The sequence below is a fragment of the Paramacrobiotus metropolitanus genome, unplaced genomic scaffold (genome assembly GCF_019649055.1).
Source record: "Paramacrobiotus metropolitanus isolate TYO unplaced genomic scaffold, Prichtersi_v1.0 Parri_scaffold0000055, whole genome shotgun sequence".
Lineage (NCBI taxonomy): Eukaryota > Metazoa > Tardigrada > Eutardigrada > Parachela > Macrobiotidae > Paramacrobiotus > Paramacrobiotus metropolitanus.
The window spans coordinates 46299-72730 of NW_026570275.1; the positions used below are offsets into that span (position 1 = coordinate 46299).

General features: G+C 45.1%; 3 protein-coding genes across 7 annotated transcripts in view; 1 reads left to right on the forward strand and 2 right to left on the reverse strand.

Moving 5' to 3' along the window:
• LOC129592727 (uncharacterized) overlaps positions 1-26432 on the forward strand; it is a 44297-nt gene that overhangs the window by 4621 nt on the left and 13244 nt on the right. Inside the window, exons 4-6 of the mRNA XM_055488830.1 lie at positions 173-5622; positions 25027-25373; positions 25661-26351. Of these exons, the coding sequence (XP_055344805.1) occupies positions 173-5622; positions 25027-25373; positions 25661-26351 (6488 nt within the window). The remainder of the gene's footprint in view (positions 1-172; positions 5623-25026; positions 25374-25660; positions 26352-26432) is intronic.
• On the reverse strand, positions 6218-8158 carry LOC129592762 (uncharacterized). The gene is made up of 4 exons (XM_055488880.1): positions 7722-8158; positions 7378-7492; positions 6679-6790; positions 6218-6578 (listed from the first exon to the last, which is right to left on the reverse strand). The coding sequence occupies exons 1-4, from the start codon at positions 7812-7814 to the stop codon at positions 6542-6544; spliced, it is 357 nt and encodes a 118-aa protein (XP_055344855.1). The 5' UTR covers positions 7815-8158; the 3' UTR covers positions 6218-6541.
• LOC129592761 (uncharacterized) lies at positions 19535-24335 on the reverse strand. Of its 5 annotated transcripts, none has more exons than XM_055488875.1 (8): positions 24015-24335; positions 23755-23882; positions 22507-23679; positions 22314-22445; positions 20665-22259; positions 20389-20592; positions 20255-20334; positions 19535-20197 (listed from the first exon to the last, which is right to left on the reverse strand). In XM_055488875.1, exons 1-8 carry the CDS (start codon positions 24271-24273, stop codon positions 19791-19793), a joined length of 3978 nt encoding a protein of 1325 aa, XP_055344850.1. In that variant the 5' UTR covers positions 24274-24335; the 3' UTR covers positions 19535-19790. The 5 variants fall into 5 exon arrangements, with proteins under 5 accessions (XP_055344850.1, XP_055344854.1, XP_055344849.1 ...); XM_055488879.1 differs by having other exon boundaries at positions 19538-20197; positions 22314-22454; positions 22507-23594; positions 23755-23864; positions 24015-24331; XM_055488874.1 differs by having other exon boundaries at positions 19538-20197; positions 22314-22454; positions 24015-24331.

Genomic DNA, 26432 nt, shown 5'->3' on the forward strand with positions numbered 1-26432 from the left:
AAATCACTCTAACCGTAAGATCCCTCCTGTGCTTATTTATAAAGCGCTTTTCTGTCGAGTAGCAAAAATTTATTTCGGTTTATTTTCGTACGAGTATATCAAGTGGCATTAATTGGTTGCGCATCACGTGGATTTGGTACCTTACTTTACGTTTCGTTTTGTTTTTGGCTAGCTGGAATAGGAAGGATTCCGAAGCGATTCAAAAACTTTATGTACAGAGTATCATTGGGATTACCCTTAAAACACTTAGCCACCCGAAATTCAACGTCTCAGACAGAAATTCAAAGGAGACAATTCGAATGCTGGTGCAGCATGCGCTGTACTTGGAGACTGACCGGCAGCTGGCTGCAAATATCATCGTTGTCGTGGGTAACTTGGTCATTGCAAAGAAGGTGAGCCTCATACCCGGAGTGGAGCGGCTGGCATCCCGTCTCAAATTCAACGACGCTATCGACGAAGACGGTGTCATTCGGCTTAATGCTGACCACAATACAAAGGCCGTGGGTCTCCAATACGTAACGGCAGTTATTTCTGAAATGCTGCTGCAGCTGATTTTTCTCCCAAAGAACTCTTTAAACTCCAGCGTCCCCCTCGATGAAATACTGGCCGCAATCCATTCCAGTCCGGACAAGAACACGCAGATACGCTGTGCTGAATGCGTTTTCCATGCAGCAATTAACCGCTACTCCTTCCTGACCGATAAGCATCTGTGGCCATTGCTTGCCCTAACTACCAGCGCGGTTACTGATGTCCGCATTAACTGCACAGCCGCATACTGTCTGCTTCTCGAGCGCGTGACGTTTAGCGAGAGGAAACAGACCCTGACTGCAGGCGCACTGACGGATTTGGCCCTCATGTTCAGTTTTGAGCCGGTCTTGCTGAGCGGACGCGATTTTACCATGGAGATCAATGCCTCCGTCTTAAAGGTCGTGTTGAATTCTGCGTCGAATGTTCAGTTTACGGAAACGGTGCACCAGCAATTGTCGACTATCTTAATGGCAGAAGAAGCGCCACACGCTAAAGCACACCAAGAAATTGTGGTCAGGATCTTGTACGCGCAGGTTCAGTCGCCAGTGGTACAACGTGCACTTCCAGTGTACTGTTTGAATGCAGTGGAGAACATGATTCTAAATGACAATCAGCATTTCGAAATCTGTGCCAATATCTTATTTGTGATTTCGCAGAAATTTTACCAGTGTATAAATCCTGCAGTATTGGCGATTTTACAGCAGCGCTTCGATACGGAACAACGCTGTGAACGACTGGGCTTCTGGTTGACCTTCTCAGCCGTCTGTGTGCAAGATGTTTCTGAGCATGCTTTTTGTCGTTTTGACTTGGAATTTGCAACGGCGCGCATATTGGCAGCGCACAGTTCTTCGGCGAGTTTCGGATTTTCGGAGTTATTAGATCAACGAACAAAGAACGGCTTATTTGAGATTTTAAAACGGTATTTCCAGGCAGGATTTACAATGTCCATGTTGAACAAGAGATTCTTCGAACTGTGCATTATAAAGAGCGTCAATGTGGAAATCATCTTGGAGTGTTTACTGTTAGTGTGCGAAAACGGGCAAATTCTCCCTCACGAAATAATTGACCGGGTATTTGACAATAAAACGGCGAAGCTTCAGATGCCGGTTATTCAGCTCCGTTTGGCCAGCGCAATCGTCCAGAACAACCAATCGATACCAGAAGCTTTCACCCAGAAAATCGTAAAGGATTTCTGTTCTGGTAGCTTCCCAAATCTGTTTCGAAACTTCGAGAATTGTGCTAAGTTTAGCATTATTACTAAACTAATGAACAATAACTTCGAAGTTCCCGACACGCATGACGTTACTGCTAAACTCTGTGAAGGTTGGAAAAAGGAAAGCGGCGGCAATCATCGCCAAAAACTTGATATACTTTCCGCTCTTGCGAGCCAAGCTAACTCTGCATCCGCTGCATGGAAGATCGATCCAGAACGATTGAAAGCGGTCTTCGTGGAAGCGATGAGCTCTGATAACGCCCAGATGATTGAAACCGCGCTGAATGGTTTCATATCTCTGAGCCGTTACAATAGTCCGGTGAAAGCAGCGCTTCATGACGAAAAAGATTTCAAGCTGTTGATAAAACTTCAACGATCTGCTTCGTCCACCGGTTCCCTTAAAGAAACGGTCTCCGAGTATTTAACATCAATGCACAAAATATTACCGGCGTCTGTGAAGGCCAGCCTGAACCTGTCGCATCTGGAAAACAAGACTAACGTGGAAATGCTGACAGATCTCCCCATGTTGTGCAGGCTGGATGATTTTGAATTCTTCGAATCGCAAGACTGTCAAGCTCGAATGCAAAAAATTTTTGAAAACGATACCGACCCGAAAGTTCTGAATGCAGCGCTCGCAATTGTGAAGAGCTATCCGCGGCTTTCTAGATTGCCGGAAAAGACTTTGGAAGCCGTTGGGTTCGCCAAGCTCAGCACCAATAATCAGAAAGTTTCTGACACGTGTGAGAGCGTGATAGTTGCGGGCCTGAACCATGGTATCAAGCCAACGGAAAATCTGAAAGCGTACATTTCTACCGATCGGCAAAGTATAGGCGCTTCCTCAGTGTTTGCGAATGAATTCGATAGCCACCGGAAATCCAGTAAACTGTACAAACTCTTAAACGCAGAAATTGCGGCAGACGTTCTGACTACAATGCTGCATGAAATCAGCCAAATTGATTTGGATGAGCGAACGTTAACGGCACTTCTGGAAAAGGATTTTTCCCGGTTTACGATTCTCGCAGAATATCTAGCTGGCAAAGTCTCAACGTCTCAGATTTTCGATGCTCTTGACAAGAACTGTGAACTGCGAACGAGAATCATGGAAATATTTTGTGATAAAATCAGGACTCATGGAGAGTCCATCAGCGATACACTACTGGAAGCGCTGAAAACCGTATTATCGTTACATGAACAACCAGTAATAATGAGTCCGGACGAATTCGTTCAAGTTTTTGCTGATTCCTTAATCAGCGAAACAACCTCGATAGTCAAGGTACGACTTATCGTGCAGTGTCTTGTTGCGTTGATGAAGTCGGCGAGTTGCAACGCCCCAGAAACGCTGCTCCAACCAAGAGTCTTGGGCTATCTGGTAATGCTGCTCCAGCATCCATCGTGTCTTGTGCGTAGGCAATGTGTACTTGGGCTCGACATTGTGTATTCCATGGCGGTGGTTGCACTGGTTGGAGACACTGAGATCACTGCCGGATTCTCACCGGTAGTCGCAGGTTTCAAAACTTTTTTTGGCTCAATCTGCACGCACGCGTTTCAGCGAATCTTTGCCAATTGCGGTGATGGCGAAGTCGTACATCAGCTGGCGTTTGACACGAATTTCAACGAAGGTTTTGCCAAGTTTCTCTTATGCCTAACACACTGGGATTTCGAAATTATCAAACCGATTCGATTGAATAGAATGCAGTGGCGACAGCAGATGCTTATCTCCGATTTCCTGGTGAACTTTGTGGATTCCTTTGACTTGGCTGTTGACATACATCAGCACGTGACGATCATTGCAAACAAGTTTCATGTTGACGAAGAACGAGAGGAGTTTTTCGATTACCTGACCTTAGTGTGCAGCAGTGTCGAGAAATTATCACTGCAGAGAATACTGTTTGGTTTGACAATACTAGACGCACCAGAACTGAAAGAATGTCAGCAAACTTCCAAGGGCGACTTCGAAAGGCAGACTGCCGAACAATTCATCTTAAAGTTGCTTGCGGCAAAGATCACATTCACTCAGTCTACACAGATTCTTGGCTTATTGACACAACAACTTATGTCCGCATTCGGAATTGACGTGGCCGCAGTAATCTGTACGGATTGCGGTAAAATTAACTCCATGCAAGAGTTCACAGCCTTTTTTGATTACTTTAAAGGAGCAAACATTCAGAATTTGATAGAAAAAAAGTATTTCTTCAGGCAGAACAATCCAGGCACAAAACGACTTCAAGAAATTGCTGTTCAGCTGGGAACCGAGCTCCTCATGCAGAATATTCCGGATAATACCATTCACCGAAAAAGACTTGAACGCGTGATCGGGGAATTATGCCAAGGTGCAGTGTCGCTTTGCGATTTGCAACAACTTCTCGCTTTTTGTTCGGCTACTAATCCCAACCTGAAATCATTCGAGCACGCAATTGGCCAAGCGCACCAGTATAATTTATCCGGTGCGTCGTTCACCGCCCTTCGGCAGGCAGTCTCCATTGCCCGCACCGAATCGGAGATCGTAGCAGTTGTTAACACTTTTACTCGCGAAAAGGTTTTCGAAGGTAAACACGGTGTTAAACAGGTAGCGCACATCGTCGGCGAATTCCGCCGCAACAACACGCGAGTGTCATACAAATGGATCTGTCTACGCGAACGCTTCATGAAAGCCGGTTACGAATGGGACATTTTGCAGTTACACATTTTCCGCATCTTCGATGCTGATCTGCGCAGTCGTGTTTACAAATCCGACATGTTGGTCAGCACATGGACCGCTACGGACATTACGCATTGGGCGCAGCGAGCCGTTGCCCGGAGGCACGAATATCGACCAGCGGAATTCGTAACGGAGGCCTTGGCGATCGCCCGCCTCGCCATGGAAAATTTTAAAAATTTCGTTCTCACAAAAGTACAAATTTTAAGTTGTCTGGTCGCTCTGGATAAACTGAAGAAGGACACCACGAAAGGTCAACTGCAGCAAGTCGCCACCGGATCCGGTAAATCCGCGATCGTTGCGGTATTAGCCGCGGTAAAAGCACTCGAAGGTCACACCGTGGACATTTACACCAGCAGTCCGGTGCTGGCGGAACGCGACGCACAGGAATGGACACAGTTTTACCAACTGTTTGGACTGACGTGCGGGCACAACGGCGACAAAGGCGTGTACGTTGCCAAGAAGAAGCCGTGCTACGATCAGCGGATTGTGTACGGCGAATGTGCGCAGTTCCAGTTTGATTATCTGCGGGATAAATACAGTGGACTGGGTACGTTGGGCGGCCGCACCACGGACTTCGCTATCGTGGATGAAGTGGATTCCGCTCTAATAGACGACAGCGCGAAATTAGCTCGCCTCTCAACGACGCTGCCGGGAATGGACACGCTACATGTGTTGTACTGCCTCATTTGGGATCGTTTGACGCATGTACAGTCTCACCTGTTCTCCGTTGGGGAACATCAGTTCTATGTTGAGGGCCGAATCACAGTCGATGAAATCAGCGGCACATTCACTTACCAGTTTGCGAATTCAAACGGCGAACTGCTGATAATTCACGATCTAGTCAGGTTTATTTTTGAAGCATCGAGCGCCGCTTTAGTAACCGCGCAAATCTTCGAGATCAACGAGCTGGAAACGTTTCTGAAAAGCCATATGACACAGCACATTCAGTCCGTATTGGAATCAAAGTCACTCTGTCTGCAGTTTCCTGCCAATATCGCAGACTTTGCACGAAACCAGATTCCGTTGTGGGTGGAGAGCGCACTGACCGCGATCAAGTACCAGGAGAACGTCCACTACATTGTCGATGAGGGGCAGATTAAACCGGTGGACTATGCAACCACAGGCGTGGTGCAGTCCAGCACCAACTGGAACAACGGTCTCCACCAGTTCCTACAACTGAAGCACTCATAGTAGTATCCCGATGGTTCTGAACCAGTTTTTTTTATCCGGGGGGTCCAAATTTTAGACCCTAGGGGATAATTAACGGTCTGTGTGTTTCTGCCCTAGGAGATAATTAACGGTGTGTTTTTTGACCGGGGTGAATTTTAACGAATGGTATGTTTTTAATATGTGATTTTGTGAAAATATGTCATGAAATTGCAGACTAAATATCGTTTCGTTAGATGGCATTGTGAAAAGGACATACTGATTAGTGCATTACCTTTACTTTTTGAGTGACAAAAACAAAAAAGGAAAAACAGGAAGCTTGATCTGTGGTTGGGTAAGTATGCTATTGCGGTGACACATGTGCCGAACGACCACGACCACTGTTCAATCTTGGTTTCCCTATTTTTTCACTTGTGCGACATGGATCACCGATTTCAGTGATCCCTTGTACGACATGGATCACCGAGTTCAGTGATCCCTTGTACAACGCGGATCACCGAGTTCAGTGATCCCATGTACGACACGGATCACCGAGTTCAGTGATCCCATGTAAGAAACGGGTCACTGTTATAATCCTTCCTGGTTTTGATGGCCCTTGCAAGTATGGGATTATCGGAATCGGTGATCCATGTGAGTGCAACGGTCAATCACGTACGTACAACACCGTAGCAACAGTACATTTTTAAGTAATCTTTAGATAAATAAGTGTGGTTTTTTTTGTTACGTATTTGATCTGAACGGGCAATACGCATAATGGAAGTTTTATTTCATTCTGAAATTGCTGTTGAATCAATAAAAAGTCGCACTATTTTCTGTGGCGCCATCGTCAAGAAAGAACAGTTTCGTTCCGGAAGATTGTTGCAGCTTTTTGTTTCCGTATATGGGTCGATTCAAAAGGTATGACCGGAGTTGATGGCTTAAAGACACGCCCAATCTTACACAGCTCCATGAAATCCGACCGTTGCATTTTTGCTGTAATAAAAATGATAACATAAGTTTCTGGTAAAATTTTCAATTAGTCAGAACCACGTATGCATCGCAATCGTTCAAAGAAATGCTGTAAAGTTCTTACCTAACATTTGAAAGGTCATATTGTTCGACTGTTCGGTTTCGTAGGGTGTTGTTCCAGTAGTCGGTCTGCATAATTTTTCCCACGCTTTCGATGACAACAAACGCAGCAAAAACTACGAAAAACACAACGTACAGAATAATTAACAACACCTTCTCGCATTTTTGCTCTAGGGTACGTGCATAGCACAACATGTGCTGGAGGTTAGCCATTGTAAACTGTCTATTATTATCGAAACACATAAACATCCCTTAAATAGACTAGCGTTGTTTATTTTCCACGAGTAGTTAAATCTTTCAAACGCTTTATGAATTATTTTGCATTATTGATCACTGAAACAATAACTGTTATTTAAAAATACCCGTTCGTAACAAAGCCTATTTAAGCGGAACATATTTGGTGCACAAACATTATGTGTTTGCTAAAAATGTTCAGCGTGATAAACGATTATCCGCGCTTTTGCGCTCCGTTTGGAATGTGCATTTGTGGGCCCACAATGTCGGGCAAAACAAACTTTGTATTTATGCTCCTAAGAAACAGAAACTTTGTTCTGGATCAACAACCAACGAGGATATTATACTGTTACGGTCAATGGCAGGAGGGTTTCGAAACCTTACGAAAGAAGGTTACTCCAGTTGAATTTCTGCAGGGTCTGGACGACCTCTTCTCACATTTGCAGTCAGTTGACAGTAAGACTCATACCTTGGTTATTATTGACGATTTGGCTACTGATCTGTGCAAGGATGCTCGTTGTTCTGACCTGTTTACCCGTGGAATACATCACAAGAACGTTTCCGTCATCATGCTGCTGCAAAATCTGTACAAACAAGGAAAATCGATGCGTGACATCACACTCAATTCGCAATACTTGATACTATTTAAGAACCTCCGGGATGTCAATCAAATCGCATTGCTGGCACGTCAAACTGGACTAAAACACTTGGTCGACGCTTATAACAAAGTTACATCGGAACCTTATCAACCCTTGGTTTTGGACTTGCGCCCAACGTGCCCCGATTATTTAAGGATACGATCCCATGTTTTACCGGGTGAACGAATGCGGATTTATCTGAACCGGAACTCCACAAGCACTTTACCAAAATGTCGGAAAGGGTAAAGGCCTTAGCGCCCTTCATCATCACGCTGCAACACTTGAAGCCAAAACAGCGGAAAGTCCTTGTGGGCTACCTAACCAAATCGCAACTTAAAGCGCTGGAAGAAGTGGCTGTCAATATTGTGAAAAATACAGTTAACTTATCTCCCGCCGAAGCAGATAAGTGCAAACGGTATCGGAAAGCATTAAAGCTGATTGCCTTACGTCGCTACCCTTTGAAAGAAAAACGGAAACTGATTCAGCAAGGAGGATTTATTGGAGCCATCTTACCAGTCATTGCCGGTGTTCTAACTTCTCTTATCGGAGATGGATGAATACTTTATTGTTCCACGCCGAGTAATGGAAAGCCGGCTCCATGAACAGCTCCAGATCAACAGAGAACCCCCGGAAGCACAAAGTGTTTTATCGCTGGACGCTCTCGTAATTCAAACGCTCCAACGTACTGATATAAGCGAGTATGAAAAAAGCCAACCAGCTGAGTAGTATCCTAGAACGGTTCCTTGCTTTGAAACAGAAAGCCATTCCTGATGAAAATCCGTTAGAATTACCCACGGATGTAGTCACTCAACCGCTTCCAATAACTGCGGAAAGGAATCCACGGCCCTCGGAATTCCGTCCGTATTCCCGACTGCCACCGCAAGCTATGATTGTTGAAACACAAGAGTCAGAACAGCCAACTTCTCAAAAAACGAAAGATACCAGAAGAATTTGAGGAAGCTGCACCTACGAAGCAGCCTCGACAACCTTTATTCCCATCCGATTTACCCACTAAAGGACAGAAGCGCGACCACGAAAGCGATACTGAAGACAGCAACAAACCAAAGGCCGCACGCATTGCTTTGTTTCCGGCGTCGCTACCAAAGAAAGGCTCCAAACGCCATCAGGACGATAGTACTGAATCGCGACCAGCAAAAGCAGTGCGCATAGCGTTGTTTCCTCCGACCGCACCGAAGAAGGGTCGAAAACGACCGACTGAAAGCATCGACAACCAAGGGTCTTCACGTAAGCGACCTCGTAGACCTTTGTTCCCCGTCACCACTCCCCTACGTGGAAAAAAAAGAAAGGCGGACCAGATCGAAGGCAGTGTTAGAAAACTGCGCTCGCGTACCATCCAAAAAGGGGCGGGCCAAACCAGAATTCAGTGGATCACTCTGATGTAATGGCTGGTCTTATCCCCAGTGTATTACGGTTATGCCGTATATTTAAGATCAACTGTGTCTCCACCTGCTGCAACAAAGGGAATGGAGAAACTAATGAAACGATACCTCAACCCGCGCGATCCCGGCGGTCTTGGAGGTGTGGAAAGGTTCCGAAGAAGTCTAAAGACCAGTGCCAACAGACGGAAAGCACAGGAGATTCTGCAAGAGATCGATGCGTACACTGTGACCAAGGAAAATCGACGCCGCTTTGCACGCAACCGGATCGTAGTGACCAACCTTCGTCAGCAGTACCAAGCGGATCTGGCTGATTTATCGAAATATTCCAAAGAAAATGATGGGTACAAACACCTGCTGTTTGTAATTGATTGCTTCTCTAAAAAGCTGAGCATCCAACCAATGAAGTCCAAAACGGCCGACGAAACCAAGAATGCCTTGTCCAAGGCTTTTGAAGAACTCGGTGAGCCGGAAAAGCTGCAGTACGATAAAGGCACCGAAGCCGTCAACGCAACGGTCAAGACCTTTTTAAAAGAGAGAAAGATTCACTTTTTCACATCGGAAAACGAAGACATCAAATGTGCCATGGCCGAACGCGTTATCCGTACCATCAAAACACGAATGTTTCGTTTGTTTCGTGCGCGGGTTTCGACCCGGTACATTGACAAACTGCAAGATTTGGTGTACTCATATAACCACTCCAAACATCGAGCACATGGATAATGGATTGCGACCAATAGACGTCACCCAGAACAATTCCTTGGCGGTATTCAACAAATTGTATCCAACCAAGGAAACCCGGCAACCTCGATTCAAGGTCGGCGATGCAGTCCGGATAGCCGTGCACAAAACCATGGTGGAAAAAGGCTATACGTATCGATTTAAGGAGGAAGTGTTCTACATCATTAAAGTCATTTCACATACCGTACCGGTATACCGACTAAAGGACTATCAAGACCAACCTATCCAAGGGACCTTTTATGAACACGAGCTCTCCAAAGTATCGCGTCCGGAACAGAAAGAATATACTATCGACCGTATTATTAGACGCCGTGGTGATAGAGTACTAGTTCGCTGGTTAGGTTACGGACCTGAGCACGATTCCTGGATAAAGGCATCATCAAGTACGAAGGAGCACCATTCTACGTGACGCTCCCGAGCGATGTCGCTACGGACCCCAGCAACACCCCTTCCAATTGGACGACCAAATTAAAACATCCCATTACCCTGGAGGGAAAATGGGAAATGGCCCTTGTCGAACTACAGTACCTCAATTCCTTTTACACTCTTCCCGTCGAGCAGAAGATTGAAGTGCACATCGTTAAAGAATTCAGACTGAAAAAAGATGAAGCAAACTTTTTGGAATCTGCGGACCAAGTTGTGCATACCGACGAGATTACCATCCCTCCTGGAAATTACAAGGATGCCGATTTGCTATTAAAAACCATCAATTCATTGGTACCCAAAGTTGGATCGTACATGGTGGACGAAACGGTGCACGTTGATAAGAGCGCCTTGACTGCCGACAGAGCCTTCACCGTTCAATTGTTGACCGCCACCAATCATCGGGTCCGACTGTATATTGGTAACGATCGGGTTTCTATTGTCTTTCCTCCCTCGTCGATAGTCCTACAGAAAATGCTGGGATTTGAACATAATGTACTAAAACCGGATGTACCAATGGAAAGTAACAGCAATCGAATGACCGGTCCGTTTCCCTTTGAAACGAAAAACGTCAGTATCCAATACCTGTCATTTCTGGCCAAGCCCCCGAATCCAAAGCTGACCAGCTTCATTTCGGAGCGACCGGTCAATACCCTACTGGGAAATCAAAGCCTGTTTGTCTACAGTGATGTGGCCGACTACAGCTTGATTGGCGATACCGCAGCGCAGTTTTTACGTTCCGTGCCTATTAGAGGAGAAGTCAATCAAATTGTGGAGGCCAGATTCGACATTCCCCACTACGTCCCTGTATTACGACAACATTTCGAAACCATAAAGCTGACCATTGCCAACGATCTGGGAGACGACGCCAAGTTCCAAACGGGAAAGTCCCTTGTGAAACTGCATTTCCGACCACAACGACTATACTAAGATGCCTCTGGTGGAGTACGTGCCGGATCCCCGGCGATACGAGAACGTCTTTTTGAGTCAGACCGGTGGTAGCGCACTGATTCGGTACCGAGGGACTCTACAAAATGGGTCTGGCTTCCCTCAGATTTTGAAAAATCTGTTTGCTAAGCTATCAGGATTTGTTCAACCAATATTACGGAAAGCCGCACCCCATGCCAAAGCTGCTCTGGAGGCGGCTACACCTCACCTGCAAGAAGCTGCTACCGGGGCTATTAAAGAGGTAGCCGCACGTGCCGGAACAGCCATAGAAAAGCGTTTTGCTTCCCAGGAAGGAGACGGTGTTCGAAAAAAGCGACGAGTTCAACGCAAAGTTGTTCGAGTGAAACGTATTCCCCCACCAACATCCCCGATTTCTTCTAAAATGGCCATGCTGATGATGGAAAATTCTGAACCGGCCATGCAATTGGAGAACCAGCTCTTTGCATTACCGGCCACTTTAACGGATCGATGGCGCACGGAACACGAAAAACTTAACCCCACTACCGTCTTGACAGACAACGGATCCGCCGGCGATATCAACTTTTTCATTCCGCCCAGCACGTCCGGACTACTTAGTTTGGCAGATATGATCCTGGAATTAGAAGTGGGCATTAAAGTCCGTAAATCCACAGGTGAATGGGAACTGATTACAACGGCTGATGGTGTGGCACCGGTCAACAACATTCTGCACTCATTGTTCTCTTCATGCCATGTGACGGTGGCCAACCGGTTGATCTCGGATGCTGCCACGTTTTATCCGTACCGCGCTTACCTGGAATCTTTGCTGTCACACTCCCTTGATGCCCAACAAAGCCAACTGACATCCGCCGGTTTCTATTACGACTCTCCGGGTTCCTTCAACAGTGAAATTGCAAACAATGGTGAAAAAAATCGAACGGCGATATTTAATACTGGACAGTACGTACAGCTATCTGGCAAACTATTCTCGGACCTATTTGACCAAAGCAAGCCGCTGTGCACCGGTGTACCCGTCAACATTCGCCTAGTAGTTAGTCGACCGGAGTTTGCCTTACGTGTATGGGACACGGATACCACCAAGACATTTAAACCGTTTATACATAACGCGCGTCTGTCGGTTCGCCGATACATTCCGTCTCCGGACTTTCTGACCGCCGTGGCCGGAGAACTCCTGAAAAAAACAGTCAAGTACCATATCGAACGAGTGGTGATGCGTGTGTCGGACATTCCCCAACGAACCCAAAGCACCGTGGTCAGCAATTTGCAGATTGGACAAATCCCTAAGGTGGTCTTCATTGGCTTTGTGGACAGCGAAGACTTTCACGGATCGCAAAAGAAAAATCCTTTCAATTTTCAGCACTTCAATATTACACAAATCAGCGTCGAAGTGGACGGCCAGAGTTATCCAACCAAACCGTACACTGCCGATTTCGACCGCAAGTTGTCTCTGGAGTGCTACGACGGGTTGTTGGACACTTTGGGACATCGTCCCAGCTTGCAAGGCGGCCTACCGTTCAACCGGACCCAATATAACGACGGATATACCATTTTCGGTTTTGACCTGACTCCAGGACATACCGGACGCGGACCACTGACGCTAATCAAACAGGAAACCTTAGTGTTTCTGTGTCTTTCGGGAAACCACTGAAAAGCACCATTAGGGGGGATCCATAAATTACGTACGCAAGGTACCAGGGGGGGACGGGTCAGAGATTTGTGACAGACCGTGACACGGGGGGAGGAGGGGGTCATGAGCGCGTTACGTACTGCAGCAAAAAGCCCACGCACACCCGCATAAATTACACCTAAATTCTGGAGATTTTTGAAACTCCTTGTGGTTATGACAATCATCATTTTCGCGCTTTCTGTGAAATTTCTGCAGTTTTTTTTATTGTGTAGCTTTACCTATTTGTGTTAATGGCTCCAGACGGCGCAAAAAAGTACTCTGAATTTATGGGATTATATAAGCATGCTTATCCCTATCTAAACGGCTCTAAGCAGCAACAGCAAGCGAATGCGGAATGGAAGTCGCTGAAGAACGATGATGAGAAGTTCCAGGCTCGGATGAAGGAGCTGAAACTGAAAACTTCAAATATTCGATCCTTTGCCCAAACGAAATTCACTTTCGTCGCTGAAGTGAAGCCAGCAGGAGACCAGTTGTTGCCACCACCTGTATGCCTCGCGACGGCAAGTTCGCAGTTCACAGCGCACGTCAAACCGTTGAATGAAACTGATCCAGAATCTCCATCGTCGAGTAGTCTCCCAGAGACTCGGAAAGCACCCACATTCGCCCAGGACAAAGTTGCGGAGCAGCTGCAGCATCTCGACAAACAAGCTGCGTTTATCGTTTCTGCACAGAACATGGAGTTGGATACCGTAGAAGACCATCGAACGTTGCAGTCCATCAAAAAAGATAAAAAAACCCTGCAACAGAAACTCAAACGTCTACAGGATGAAGCAGCGCGACAGCGAAAATTCCGGATCAAAAAAAAGAAAATTATATCGGAAGGAATCAGGAAACACCCTGATTTGCAATGGCAAAATTTCATTCGCGGAGAGCGAGGTATTTCTTTCTGACTTATTTTAAAATTTATTCGGCAACGCATTTTGCTATTGGTGCTATTTATGCAACTGATATTAGCACAAATCAGGTTTTTTTCTAAACACATAGTTGATTTCCTGGCGACTTTGTTAAATGTGTATGGTATGCAGGACGACCGCCGCTGCACGAGGAGCCGCATATGACAGGGCTGATGAGTGCTATAGTAGATATTGCAACTGCTGGAGCCAGTGCTCATCGTCGGCGAAGGACTGAAATTTTGCGAGGATGTCGAACACTAGATGAACTGACGGCCCGGTTGAACGAAGAAGGATTCACTATCAGTAGATCTGCTACGTACCTCCGTCTTATGCCGCGACGAAAGGATACACGGGAAGGCAAGCGACACGTGACCACTGTTCCAGTAAAATTAGCACGTGCAGCGAATGTCGCCCGAAAGGAGCACCAGGATAGTCGGTTTGCGTCAGCAACAGTAAATCACTTGAAAGAAATGGCAGGTAGGACAAACAACTGTATTATTTATATCCATTAAAGTGCTATTTTTAGTTTAAAATAGTTATCCAAATTTAGTTAAAAATATCGAAAACTTTAGGATGTAAATTATTTCGAAATAAATAAGATGATTGCAGGAATCCTGGGAAGCCATGTCGTATTGTTTTTGTCGCAAGATGATAAAGCGAGAATTCCATTAGGAATCACAGCTGCGAACTTTCAGTCGCCTATAGTTATGAGGTGGGAACCGGACTGCCGAATAATCTTGCCCGATCATGATTTCGTAGTCGCCCCTAGCCACAAGCTGATTCCTTCGGTTTATGCTGCCTGCATGATGAATGAGTGTACTCGCACTGTTTCGTATTCCGGACCTACGTATATCGCCATCCGATCTGGCAAACACGACAAAAGCAGCGCCGCCTCCCATGCAAAAGATTTTCGCACGTTAACACAACTTCCAAATTTTCGTGATGCAATGTACGTACGGGACACCGTCAAGCCTGTTGTTATCATCATTGTCGATGGCGGCCCGGATGAAAACCCTCGATTTCCAAAAACGATCGCCGAAGCCTGGTCTCTATTCAAAGAGTTTGATTTGGACTGTTTATTTGTTGCCTCTCATGCTCCTGGTCAGTCTGCTTTTAATCCAGTAGAGCGCAGAATGGCGCCGCTATCGAAGCAGCTTGCCGGAATTTTATTAGAGCATGACCACCATGGAACCCATTTGTCATCTAATGGATAGACCGTTGATATTAATTTGGAGCTGAAAAATTTTGAGCATGCAGGTATGTGGGGATACAGATTTAGCAGTTCGAGCGGGTTATGCCGTTCCGGGCTACGTACCAGAATGCTACTTATTACTGAATAACGTTAAAACCCGTGGGGGTTTCCGTGGGGGTTTCAGTGGGGGTATCGCATTTGCAAGTTTTCTTATCTTGTCTGTCGATTAACGGTTTTTCTGTTCTAGGCAACGCTTTAGCAGATGTCTGGAATGAAAATGAGATCGATGGATATCCGATATTGGCACGCTTCATCCAGCCCGTTGCTACTGAGCATGCGGCTCTTGTCGCTCCGGGCATTCGGAGTGCTCACATCCGCACATCCCATTATTTCACACAAATTGTAAAGTGTGAAGATCGGAACTGTTGCCGACCACCGCGCTCGAATTACTTTGAAATTTTTAAAGAGCGCTTTATGCCAGCTCCAGTGCGATACATACAGTCAGAGACAGGCCCTCTTCCTGCTACACCCGACTCGTCTAACGGAACTTTCTTCGGATTGCAAACACGAATTACTTTAAAAAATTTGGATCCTCAATATGGAAAATCTCTTCCTTACGATTACTACTGCCCAAGCATTTATCAGCAGCTTGGTTCCCTTGTTTGCCGTAAATGTGGAGATTATGAGGCAACCAAAACTGCTTTGTTGGCCCATATGTGCTCTGGTGCACGAACGGAAAATAGTGACCTCCCTCAGGTGACACCGGCTCATCTTGCTGAGAACGACGAGTTGACGGAAGTTCCAGGACCACCTACTGAGGTCGGTGTAGAAAATTTACAGAATAAAATACCGGGGGATAACGTTTTATTATTCGACGTTATCATTTATTGTAAAAACTGAGTTCAATGACATTTATCTTGGCTTACATTGTTTAACAATAAATTGTTCATTTTGTTTTAACTGGTTTGAAAATTTGTCACAGGTTGATAAACCAAGCTCTATCCCAGTGTTTGACGCTGCGGAAAATTGTAGCCCACCATATGTCGTGATCAGTTCTGAAGATGCCAGTCCCGTCCTGGAAGTCCAACGAAAAATCAGTGCTGGGATCATGAACATCGATGTGTTTCACCAAGACTTCGTAGAGATAGAATCGTTCGGCTCGGGAGTGTCGGAGCGCGTTGTTGCTGCTTTTCTGGCAATTGCTGAAAATCACTACCGTTCGTCATTTAGCGGTTTCGAAGACCCCATGGACATTCGCATCGGAGATCACAATGCGATTGCACATTTACGACGTGCCGCCGCTAATGGCAAAGACGTTATAACGATTCTCACAGCGGTCTCCAGCCACTTCGTCACCGTGTTCTATGACTCCAAATCGAAAGTCGTGACCATATATGACTCTTTAGGCTTGTCACCGAACCGGAAACTGCAGAAAACTTTGCACGATCTTTTTAATTTCGATGAAGCCGACGGTTTGAGTGTGCGAATGCCACCTGTTCAGCTGCAGGACAAAAGAAGCAATAACTGCGCTTTCTTTTCTGCCGCGTTTCTTGTGTCTGTCTGTGTCGGACAAAAGCCTGAGGACGTGCGTTATTGTGATTGCCGTACTCAGCGAACATGGTTTGCGGATGTTTTGCGCACAAATACAGTATCTGAATGTCCAGTAGTTACTGGCAGTTTGGGGACTAGTTTTGGAAAAACTAAACCCAAAAGTCAAAATTTGATTGTAAAACTGTGAGATTAATAAATTTCGTTATTGTTAACTTTCCGAAAGTGGGGGGGGTGCGGTGAAACCGACGTACGCAGTTTTTCAATATTAGAGGGGGTAAAAATTTTGTGACAGACCGTGACACAGAGGGGGGGACGGGTCAAAAACCACGGAGTTCTTGCGTACGTAATTTATGGATCCCCCCTTATGATGGTGTGTATGCTGGTCTACGACAGCATTATTGAAATTAACCAGCACCGTCAACTGATCGCGGACTTTACAACATGAATACACAAGAAATTACCTCGGCACTCCATGGAAATTCTCACACCACTGCGGTGTTTCGTGGGGTCTACGCCAGCAATCAAGTTCCATCGACCCTGGCACCATTTCCGGGAGCGTGTGTGGTGAATACCGATCCAGCTGACCAAGAAGGCGAGCACTGGATCGCCCTGTACCAGGAACAACCCGGTAAAATGGAGGTATTTGACTCTTACGGAAAAGCACTGGAGAGCTACTCACAGTATTTTCAACCACTGGTGGTAGCCAATGAAATCACTCTACAAAATGAACAGTTTCAGTCTGAATTTAGCACTGTTTGTGGACAATACTGTTTGTTTTTTATTCTACGACGTTGTAGTGGTGAATCGTACACTAATATTGTGCATTTGTTTACGGATAGCCGAATAAGCAACGACAAAATGGTGTCTCAGTATGTTAATTCTTTTTTCGACATCAATACAACCATGGTGGACGGAGCTTTGCTCCGACAGATGTGCAAACGTTTATTAAAATGAAAATTAAAACAACGACCGTTTTTTTCGTTTGTCGTACAAGTAAATAAAACAGCAGGAAATCAGCAATTATTAGCGGTAATAACTCCACCCACATTCTCACGAAGCTGATCCTCGTGTTTCTTCAAAAATCCAGCCACGTCCAGGTCCAGAGCTTGCTCAACACTGAGCTTATCCAGTCCGAACAGTATGCCATGCACCATACGCAATTCCAACAGTCGCTCCACAGCACCGTTCCATTCACCGTCTGATGGTCGATAGTTTTCTTCGTGACATTGATTAATAGTACCATCATCCAGCTGCTTGACTAATGGCGCCAAAGCCTCAGCAACGTTCTCGCACAGCATAGCGTACTCTAGTCCTTCTTTGACCGGCTCGTGGATCCCTTGTTCCTTCTGGATTTTCACCATGTCTTTGAACAGCTGCAGGTCTTTCATGAGGTCCTTCAACCCGTCATAGCAGCGTTCACCAAAAGAAACACCGTAGCGGGTGGGGATCATATCCCCTCCCTTTACTTCAAAACGTCGAATGGTCGCTACGTTGGTGCCATTGAAACGACTCCAACCAAAATACATGCTGCTGTCCAAAAGGTACAACGGGGTCAGCCGACCGGTTTCAGCGGCACTAGCACGGGCCGTTTCATCCATGTCAGCTTTCTCAGTCAGCATGAGCGCGGCCAAACGAAGAAAACCGATCTTGGACAGTGAAACGTTCTTCCCGTAGCTGGCTTTCCAGGAATTGTCCGGTTGCTCCTTCCATTCACCGAAAACCACACGAATCGTACTGATCTTCCCGTCGGCACTAGGTCCCACATACACGAACTTGTCGTTTCCCAAGCGGTAGACCGGCTTTCCCAGTTGTGCAAAAACAAACCGCGGGTGCGTAGATATCGTGCCCGGTAAACTGTTGGGCTTGCTCTTCTTAACTTCCGGCTTTCCACCCTCCTCTTGACTTTTTCGTTTGGCTTTGGTCGCAACGGTCTGCGGTCGTTTAGGTACAAACAGGTCCATAAATTCCATGGTGATGTAGAATAAAATTCAACAAGAGGTAAACACTAAACAGAACAACTTGTTAAGAACCTGTCAGTTACGTTTGCTTTTTATAGCGCTCTTCAATTCACTTAGTGGATTATCAATATCGGTGATCTTCAGTGCACGGATCACCGTTGTTGGTGATCCCGCAAAGTACATGGATCACTGAACTCGATGATCTCGTGTACGATAGGGATCACTGAACTCGGTGATAACTTGTACGATAGGGATCACTGAACTCGGTGATCCCTTGTACGATAGGGATCACTGAACCCGGTGATCCCTTGTACGATAGGGATCACTGAACTCGGTGATCCCTTGTACGATAGGGATCACTGAACTCGGTGATAACTTGTACGATATGGATCACCGACTTGAGTGATCCTCTTCCTAGTACAAATACGCGGTTTTCAGTACATAAACTTACTAGACTCTAACCACAGCATTGTGCGTTATCAGTTAACTGGAATTTTGAATAGTACTCCGGTAGACGAAATGGCAGTACCATGCATACTGGATACCGATTGGTTCGTTATCAATGAAACCAAGTACATCAAACAGCTGGCTTTCTACTGCCCGGACAAAGATGAACAAAACCTTTACACTTTCTCGCTTCCACGATTTGCCAGCAAGCACATCCCCGCGCTGAAAAGTCAAGCTCGACACTCGCACGGGCTCTTGTGGCATACAGAAGGAGAGTACCGACACAATCAGGTAACATGTGCCTTGGAGGACATTTTTCAAAGAATCGGACGACCCAGTCAAGTGAGGTTTTTTGCCAAAGGCCTTGAGAAGTGCCGACTGCTTGAGCAGTTTCTACCGGAAGTGAGAAACCTCGAATCCCTGGGCTGCCCACCATATCATAAACTCACCTCGCTCCCGGTGTCGACCCTCCGCAAAGCTGTGCGGTTCGCCTTGCGGTATCACTGTGATGCCCAGAATCACCAATGTTGTTGCCGTTGCGGACTTAAACACTACCCTGGATCTTTGGAAAATTGAAAAACTTCTACCAATGGCGCAGTATATCCCTCAACGGTTTTCTGGACTACTGATTCGTGTTCTCCAACCGGTCAAAGCACACTGCCAAGTATATCGCAATGGCAAAATCACTGTAAATGGAGGGCGATCCGAAGAACAAGCGAAGGAAATACTGGAGTTGTTTGTTGGAATGCTAAGGAGGATCGGATTTCCATGCGCTATTACCGGGTATCGAATTGTTGATATTGTAGCTAACCACACATTTACTGATCGTGTTCATATAGAAAAATTTAGCCAGTACTTTAAACTTGAGTATACACCGGAATTGTTTAGCGGTCTTGCCGTTAAACTTTGTGTTGGTCGTGCTGTTTTGTTTCCATCTGGTAAATGTAACTTTCTAGGTTTGAAGTCTTATACTGATTTGTCAGCTGCTGTGGAACAGATTGAAACCATGATCAAAAAGTTTAATAAATTCATAACAACTTGAAACCGTACGGAAGTGTATTGTACTCACTATCCACAATACGACGTTTGTCATACGTCACTTGAAACCGTTTTTTCATGCTAGCGCTACAAATTGTTAAATCCTTCTTTACGCGCTTCAGAATGTCGGGATACTGTATATCAACTGTATCACGGTTCTCCAACATTTCCAGCATTTTACTAAAATTAATTTGCTCACTAGTTTGGCCATTCAAAGTGAATCCTTTCACTTTCACCACAGTATCGCCATCATTAGTGACGTACGCGTAAGTTTTGGCTCCCAAACTGATGAACTGCACGATATGCTGTCCTGGTTTTAATTCATTGGTAAGATCGCCAAGGAAGCAGCCCGTTGGGGGGTCAACCAATCCGGGTTTTGTCACAAAGAAAATGGAATCTGTATTTTAAAAAGCAGAATAAAAAAGCGGATTACAAAACCATAGTTATATTGTACCTGTATCGAAGTACAGCAACCGATCCCCGACCATGTCCATAAATTTGTACAAATGGAGTCGTGCCCAGCATGTTGTAAACCTGTAAATTGCACCCAATGCTTAAACCAAAACAAATAAAAGTATTAATTCTTACGCCGCTAAGATGACATTGGTGTTCGGATTACGATCCACGAAACCGCTTTCTTTGGTGTATGTCAACTGCACCACATCCTCCGAGAACATGTCCCAAGAATGCACGTGATACTTTCCAGACAACAACATGTCGTAAAACTTTTCCGGTTCGGTTATATAGGCAGTGCTGAGTTTGTTTTCTTGCATTCCCAGACGTCCCCAGAAACTATAAAAAGGAAAGATAATGTAATACTTGTAAATTTTCATAATCTGATGCCTGTATTTTGTATAAACTAACCTGTTTAAACACAGTTTCGATAGTGAACGCAGTCCAGCATTTGGAGTGATTTTATCATAATCTAGTTCAACCTTCTCATGTTGTTTAAAATCCTGAATGTATTGATGTTTTTCATCTTCAGTGTGGACGTGAGCAGGCCAACCGCTTGCTTCCGTTTTGATCTTCAAAAACTTGTTGATATACTCTTCAAAAAGACGGTCTTCGTACTGCTCGAAATGCCAGACTTCGTGAATCTTTTCGACCATATATCCGCGCTTCACAGCTTCGTTTATTTCCGGTGTACACCAGGCTCCCGTTAAAGCGCGCTCTTCATCGGTGTGCTCACACTTGGTGTTTTGGTACTTGTCCACACATGTCCGGCACAAAGGAAAGGTTAACTTACCACCCGAGCGATATGGTAGTACTGGCAATTTCAAGTCCCCAGGTGGAAGCACTTGACACAAGGCAATACCAAAATAATTTCCAATATCTTTAAAATCTTTGGTAATTATTGTGGGGTGACCAACGGGGTATCGTTTGTTTTTGTTGACGTACGGGTATTCGCTGTTGACATCATAATAACTTATCGTTTCGTCACCGGATATCTGGTGGAAAAGCTTGACGGCATTTGTACGACCACCGTAGAATGCATCTCGTGGATCCAGAGGAGCAATAAACGAAAGTTTCTGAACAAACGATCGCAGTTCGGGATCCGACTTTATCTGATCTGCAAATTCATGTTCCCATATGGTGGTCACACCGTATCCCTGGCTGCGGATATACTTCTCCCGTTCCAGGGTTTCGTTGTATATTTCCGACATTGGAATGTTCCGGAAAGGGTGTATGGTTCCAGGAGCTTCACACTGAGGGCACCCGTGGTACCAACAGCCGTAAAATTCGTAAACGTGATTGATATCTGCGCGGTAACCGTCAACAAAGAACGGTCCAATCTGGTGTTCAGATCCATTCAAAGCCGATTCCAAAGCGCATTCTTCTTCTTTTTCTATCCACGCTAACCATTTCTTGGCGATTTCTGATTGGTTCCGGTTTTTCGCATGTAAACGTTGCGGAAGGAGACCGATTTGTTGTGGTTTAAGAATAAAAGACTTCCAATACCGATTACATACACCAGCAATCGTCATAGCCGAGACAAAAGGACACAATCCGTTGCTGATTTCTTGGAATAGACGGCGGAACTGCTGACAGCACATGCGTAGTACCGTCACATCCATGCGACAATACTCTTCAATCTCTTTCCGGAAGTCGAAAAGGTAATCTTTTTCTTTCGCTTCCGTAGCATACCAAGACATGAATGACTCCTTCGCCTTCCTGTTCATGCATGAAAACCCGTACTCTTCCGGCTCCGGAAAAGGAAGAACCTTGTCCCAATTTTCTTTACGATTAAACCGATGAGGAAATGTGCCCTTTCCAATGTCACGAATGCCGAAGGTTGCCGGCCATTTTGCAAGGCTTTGCGGATTGTAGTTGAAGCTGTCCCGAAAGCATATATTGAATTCCGACACATCCAGTTGAAGTATCTTTCCACCGTTCATAATAACTTTCGGGACTATTCCGTTTTCCAGTAACCAACGCAAAATAAAATACCCATCAAATCCCTATAAAGCGAATATTATTATGTAACCATAATCTTTACGGAGCAATGGTTTTACCTTGAAATTATGGGCAATAATGTAGTGATCTCTGTGTCGCTCATTAAATAAAAACGAGCACAGCTGGTCAGTAACGTTACCACCGAAAGGTGTGCCTTCCTCCGGAAAAATCCATTCATGCCCTTCATCGTCCTGGACAACCTAAAAAGATCCAGAATTAAATGGTTGCTTTGTTTTATTGAACCAACCTTACCGCAAGATTAGGCACAAGTTCACGATTTTCTGACACATATGTCTCCAAATCAAAATACAGAAAGCTGGCATTCCTGTGCTCTTCCAGGTCCTCCTCGGTTACTTTGTGAGGCTTGATGAAACATTTATGAGAATCGGGCAATTCGTGGGTTTTGCATGTTTGACAGTATACTTCTCCGCATTGATGCTGACTAACACCTTTCCGATTTCTGTTTGATACCACACGGAAGCATTGCTGGCACTTAAAAACTGACTGACAAATACTTTTCCGTTGTTTCTGTGTGGGAGTAGATGCGACCTTATGCTCGGTAAAACAACCGGAACCAAAAAATTTACGATGGCAATCCTGGCATTCGATGACGTTTCCTTTGTCCGCCTCGCAATCGTTGCGCAAACACGAGTGGCAAATTGATTCACAACGATGATCTGCTTTTTCATTGTAACCTTTGTTGCATGCGTAACACCAATAATTTCTTTGAAAAAAAGCTGGCAGCGAATTGAGCAAGTCAAAATGATGGTCATGATGCAGCAAGACTATGCGTTTGCTCTGTTTGGGTCCGCTGTACACGATGCTGTTGGCGTGATCTACACTCACAATAATAATCTGGTATTCGGCAAGTGCTTGCTGGAAAAATGGGACATCCGCTATTGTGTACTCTCTTTCGTCCAGTCCTGCATTCTTTATCAACGCTTTTGCTTCTTTCGATTGAAGCTTCTCTCCGCGCCTAATCCTTCGACACTTCTGCTTATCACCGTCCGCATAGGCCATTCCGACAACTAAAGCTCTTGCGAGACAAATACTATCAGCATTTGTTATCAAAATGACGGACTTCATTCTCTGAAGCCTCTTTTTTAGTATTATGGGAACGTCGCGGACACAGCTGCCTCTGGGAATGTCTGTGTGTTGCACTAGTACTTCAAAGTGTTTGTCCATGCTGAATTCTTCGTAAGAGTTGAGCACCCTTGCTACTTCCGCCATCCATCGTCGCACAGTAAGTTGCGATCTTTGTATCGGTGGTGTCCAAATTGGGTAGTTCAGAGATTTTGAATCGATTCGCACTCGTACCATCTCTTCAGGGCGTACACCTTCTAACACATAGTCCAAAACGTGTTGCAATATCAACGTCAGAGCCATCGGAACTATCGCAAAAGGAAGGGTTTCCAAATCAAAAGCCTAAAAGATTACCTTACAATTTGCAAGTAATCTCAGACCTGTTCCAAATATTTGAAAAATGTAGCTGCGGTTTACCTTGACTGAAAAACATTTGGAATGCAAACCAAATTTTTTCCAAATTTTTGAGCCGGCTTCTTCGATGTGGATATGATCAGTAATGTTTTCGAGGGCGACATCCGCTGAATCTGCGCAAATTCTTTTTTCTTATCTTCAGCTCAGTGTCTTCAACGTATAAGCGTTCAACAATATAATCAAAACGCAAATGCAAGGATTTGAAAAATAAATCTATTTTTAAAAATGATCGGGCTGCTAAAGGTTGTTTTTCAGAAATTTACCTATTTCCGTATTCGTTTGGTCATTTGATGTTGCTGGTTCTTCCCGTTGTCGCTTCGAGGCTTCTGGTTCATCTTCCCGCTGTCGCTTCCTCGAAAAGTCCATAATGCAATAATAGCGATCCGATTTGCAAAAATATACACCTGTGCGATTAATGTGCCAAGAAATTCTCTTAGAATGTGGCAGAATAAGTTCAGACTGAAATTCATTATAAAAATCTACCTCCTTTATATACCCAGAGGGATCACCGATCTCGATCATCTTACGTATATACTGTTGCTACGGTGTCGTACGTACACGGTTATGTGTTATGTTAGAGAGATCACCGAACTCGGTGATCCATCCAAAATCTAATGATCCCGTAGGGATCACCGATTCCAGTGATCCCTCATACTGTTGCTACGGTGTTGTACGTACGTGATTGACCGCTGCACTCACATGGATCACCGATTCCGATAATCCCATACTTGCAAGGGTCATCAAAACCAGGAAGGATTTCCAATAACAGTGATCCGTGTCGTACATGGGATCACTGAACTCGGTGATCCGCGTTGTACAAGGGATCACTGAACTCGGTGATCCATGTCGTACAAGGATCACTGAAATCGGTGATCCATGTCGCACAAGTGAAAAAATAGGAAACCAAGATTGAACAGTGGTCGTGGTCGTTCGGCACATGTGTCACCGCAATAGCATACTTACCCAACCACAGATCAAGCTTCCTGTTTTTCCTTTTTGTTTTTTGTCACTCAAAAAGTAAAGGTAATGCACTAATCAGTATGTCATTTTCACAATGCCATCTAACGAAACGATATTTAGTCTGCAATTTCATGACATATTTTCACAAAATCACATATTAAAAACATACCATTCGTTAAAATTCACCCCGGTCAAAAAACACACCGTTAATTATCTCCTAGGGCAGAAACACACAGACCGTTAATTATCCCCTAGGGTCTAAAATTTGGACCCCCCGGATAAAAAAAACTGGTTCAGAACCATCGGGATACTACTACTCATTGAAGATCCACTCTGAAACTGTGACCACCAACTTCTTGTCAAATTATTCAATGTTCAACAAGTACGGCACCAACATAATCGGCTTCACAGGAACATTAGGATCCAGCTACGAACGGGAGATTATGTACAACATTTATCATGTGAAATTGCTCGTTCTTCCGGAAACTTACTTTAAACGTTATACACAATTTCCGGATATCTGCGTCGAAAACGAAGAGCAGTGGTTGAGAGAAATTGCAGTTACGACACTCGCCGAGACGTCAAAAAAGCGTGCGGTGTTGGTGATTTGTGAGACCATAAAATCTGCGCACTTGATTGGCTCTGTTTTCTCTAGCTTTAAGGTAAGCACCCTTGTGTACTATGACCGGTAAATTCGTCCGCTTCCCAATGCATATTCCGACAATATAATTCTTGTGGGAAATCTGAACCGGATGCTTCAAAATTTTGGAATGTGCAGACGTGGATAAGTAAATTTGCGTGCCAAGTGGTACTGGACGTGCGAGCAGTTTTGTCGGCAGTCTGCACTAGCTTCCGGTGGACGGTTTATCCGTCGGGATGAGTTCCTCGGCTACACATACATACTCTTGATCGTACTTTATTACCGAACATATAGCGTTCGAATGTTTAGGTTAAGGTCAAGCTGTACGTCAAAAATCAAGAAGGACAAGAAAAGCAAATCGAACGGCTCCATCCTGGAGATATCGTGGTGGCAACCAACCTTGCGGGCCGCGGCACTGACTTGAAGACGGCGGAGATCGAAGAATACGGCGGACTGCACGTGTGCCTCACATTCCTTCCGCGCAGTCTGCGGACGGAGGAACAAGCATTTGGTCGCACATCGCGACAAGGCAACAAAGGCACCGGGCAACTTATCATCGTCGGCGACCCATTATCCAATTACCGAAAGCAGCGCGATCTCGAAGAAAAACGCATGCTGGAGGAATTTCGACAACATGAACTACCGTACATTCAGATGAAAGGGAAGCTTTTCGAAGAATTCTGCGAATTTTACAACAGCGTTCGTCGACAGCTCCAAAGCCAGCGAAGTTTCTGGAAAAACATGGGCAACGAGGCAAAAGATGTCGCGCACGCATACTTGAGTATTGGAAGTGGCAGCGCATCGTCGTTTTTTGAGACCATTGTACTTTTATCCGTGGAAGAACAGTGGGCGAAATTTCTCCTTCGAGTTGATCGTGAAAATTTCCATAGCAAAAAAGCCCATTCAGAATTCCGAAATTTTAAAGCAAAGCTGGAAAAAACGGAAAACAAGCAAGAACTCATTAAAGCCGCTAACAACGCCTTCTACTTTGTGCAACTGGGTACGATAAGTAATGTGTGTTGACTGCACAAGAAACAACTACAATTGTAACAGGCCAGTTCGAGAAAGCATTAATCTGATT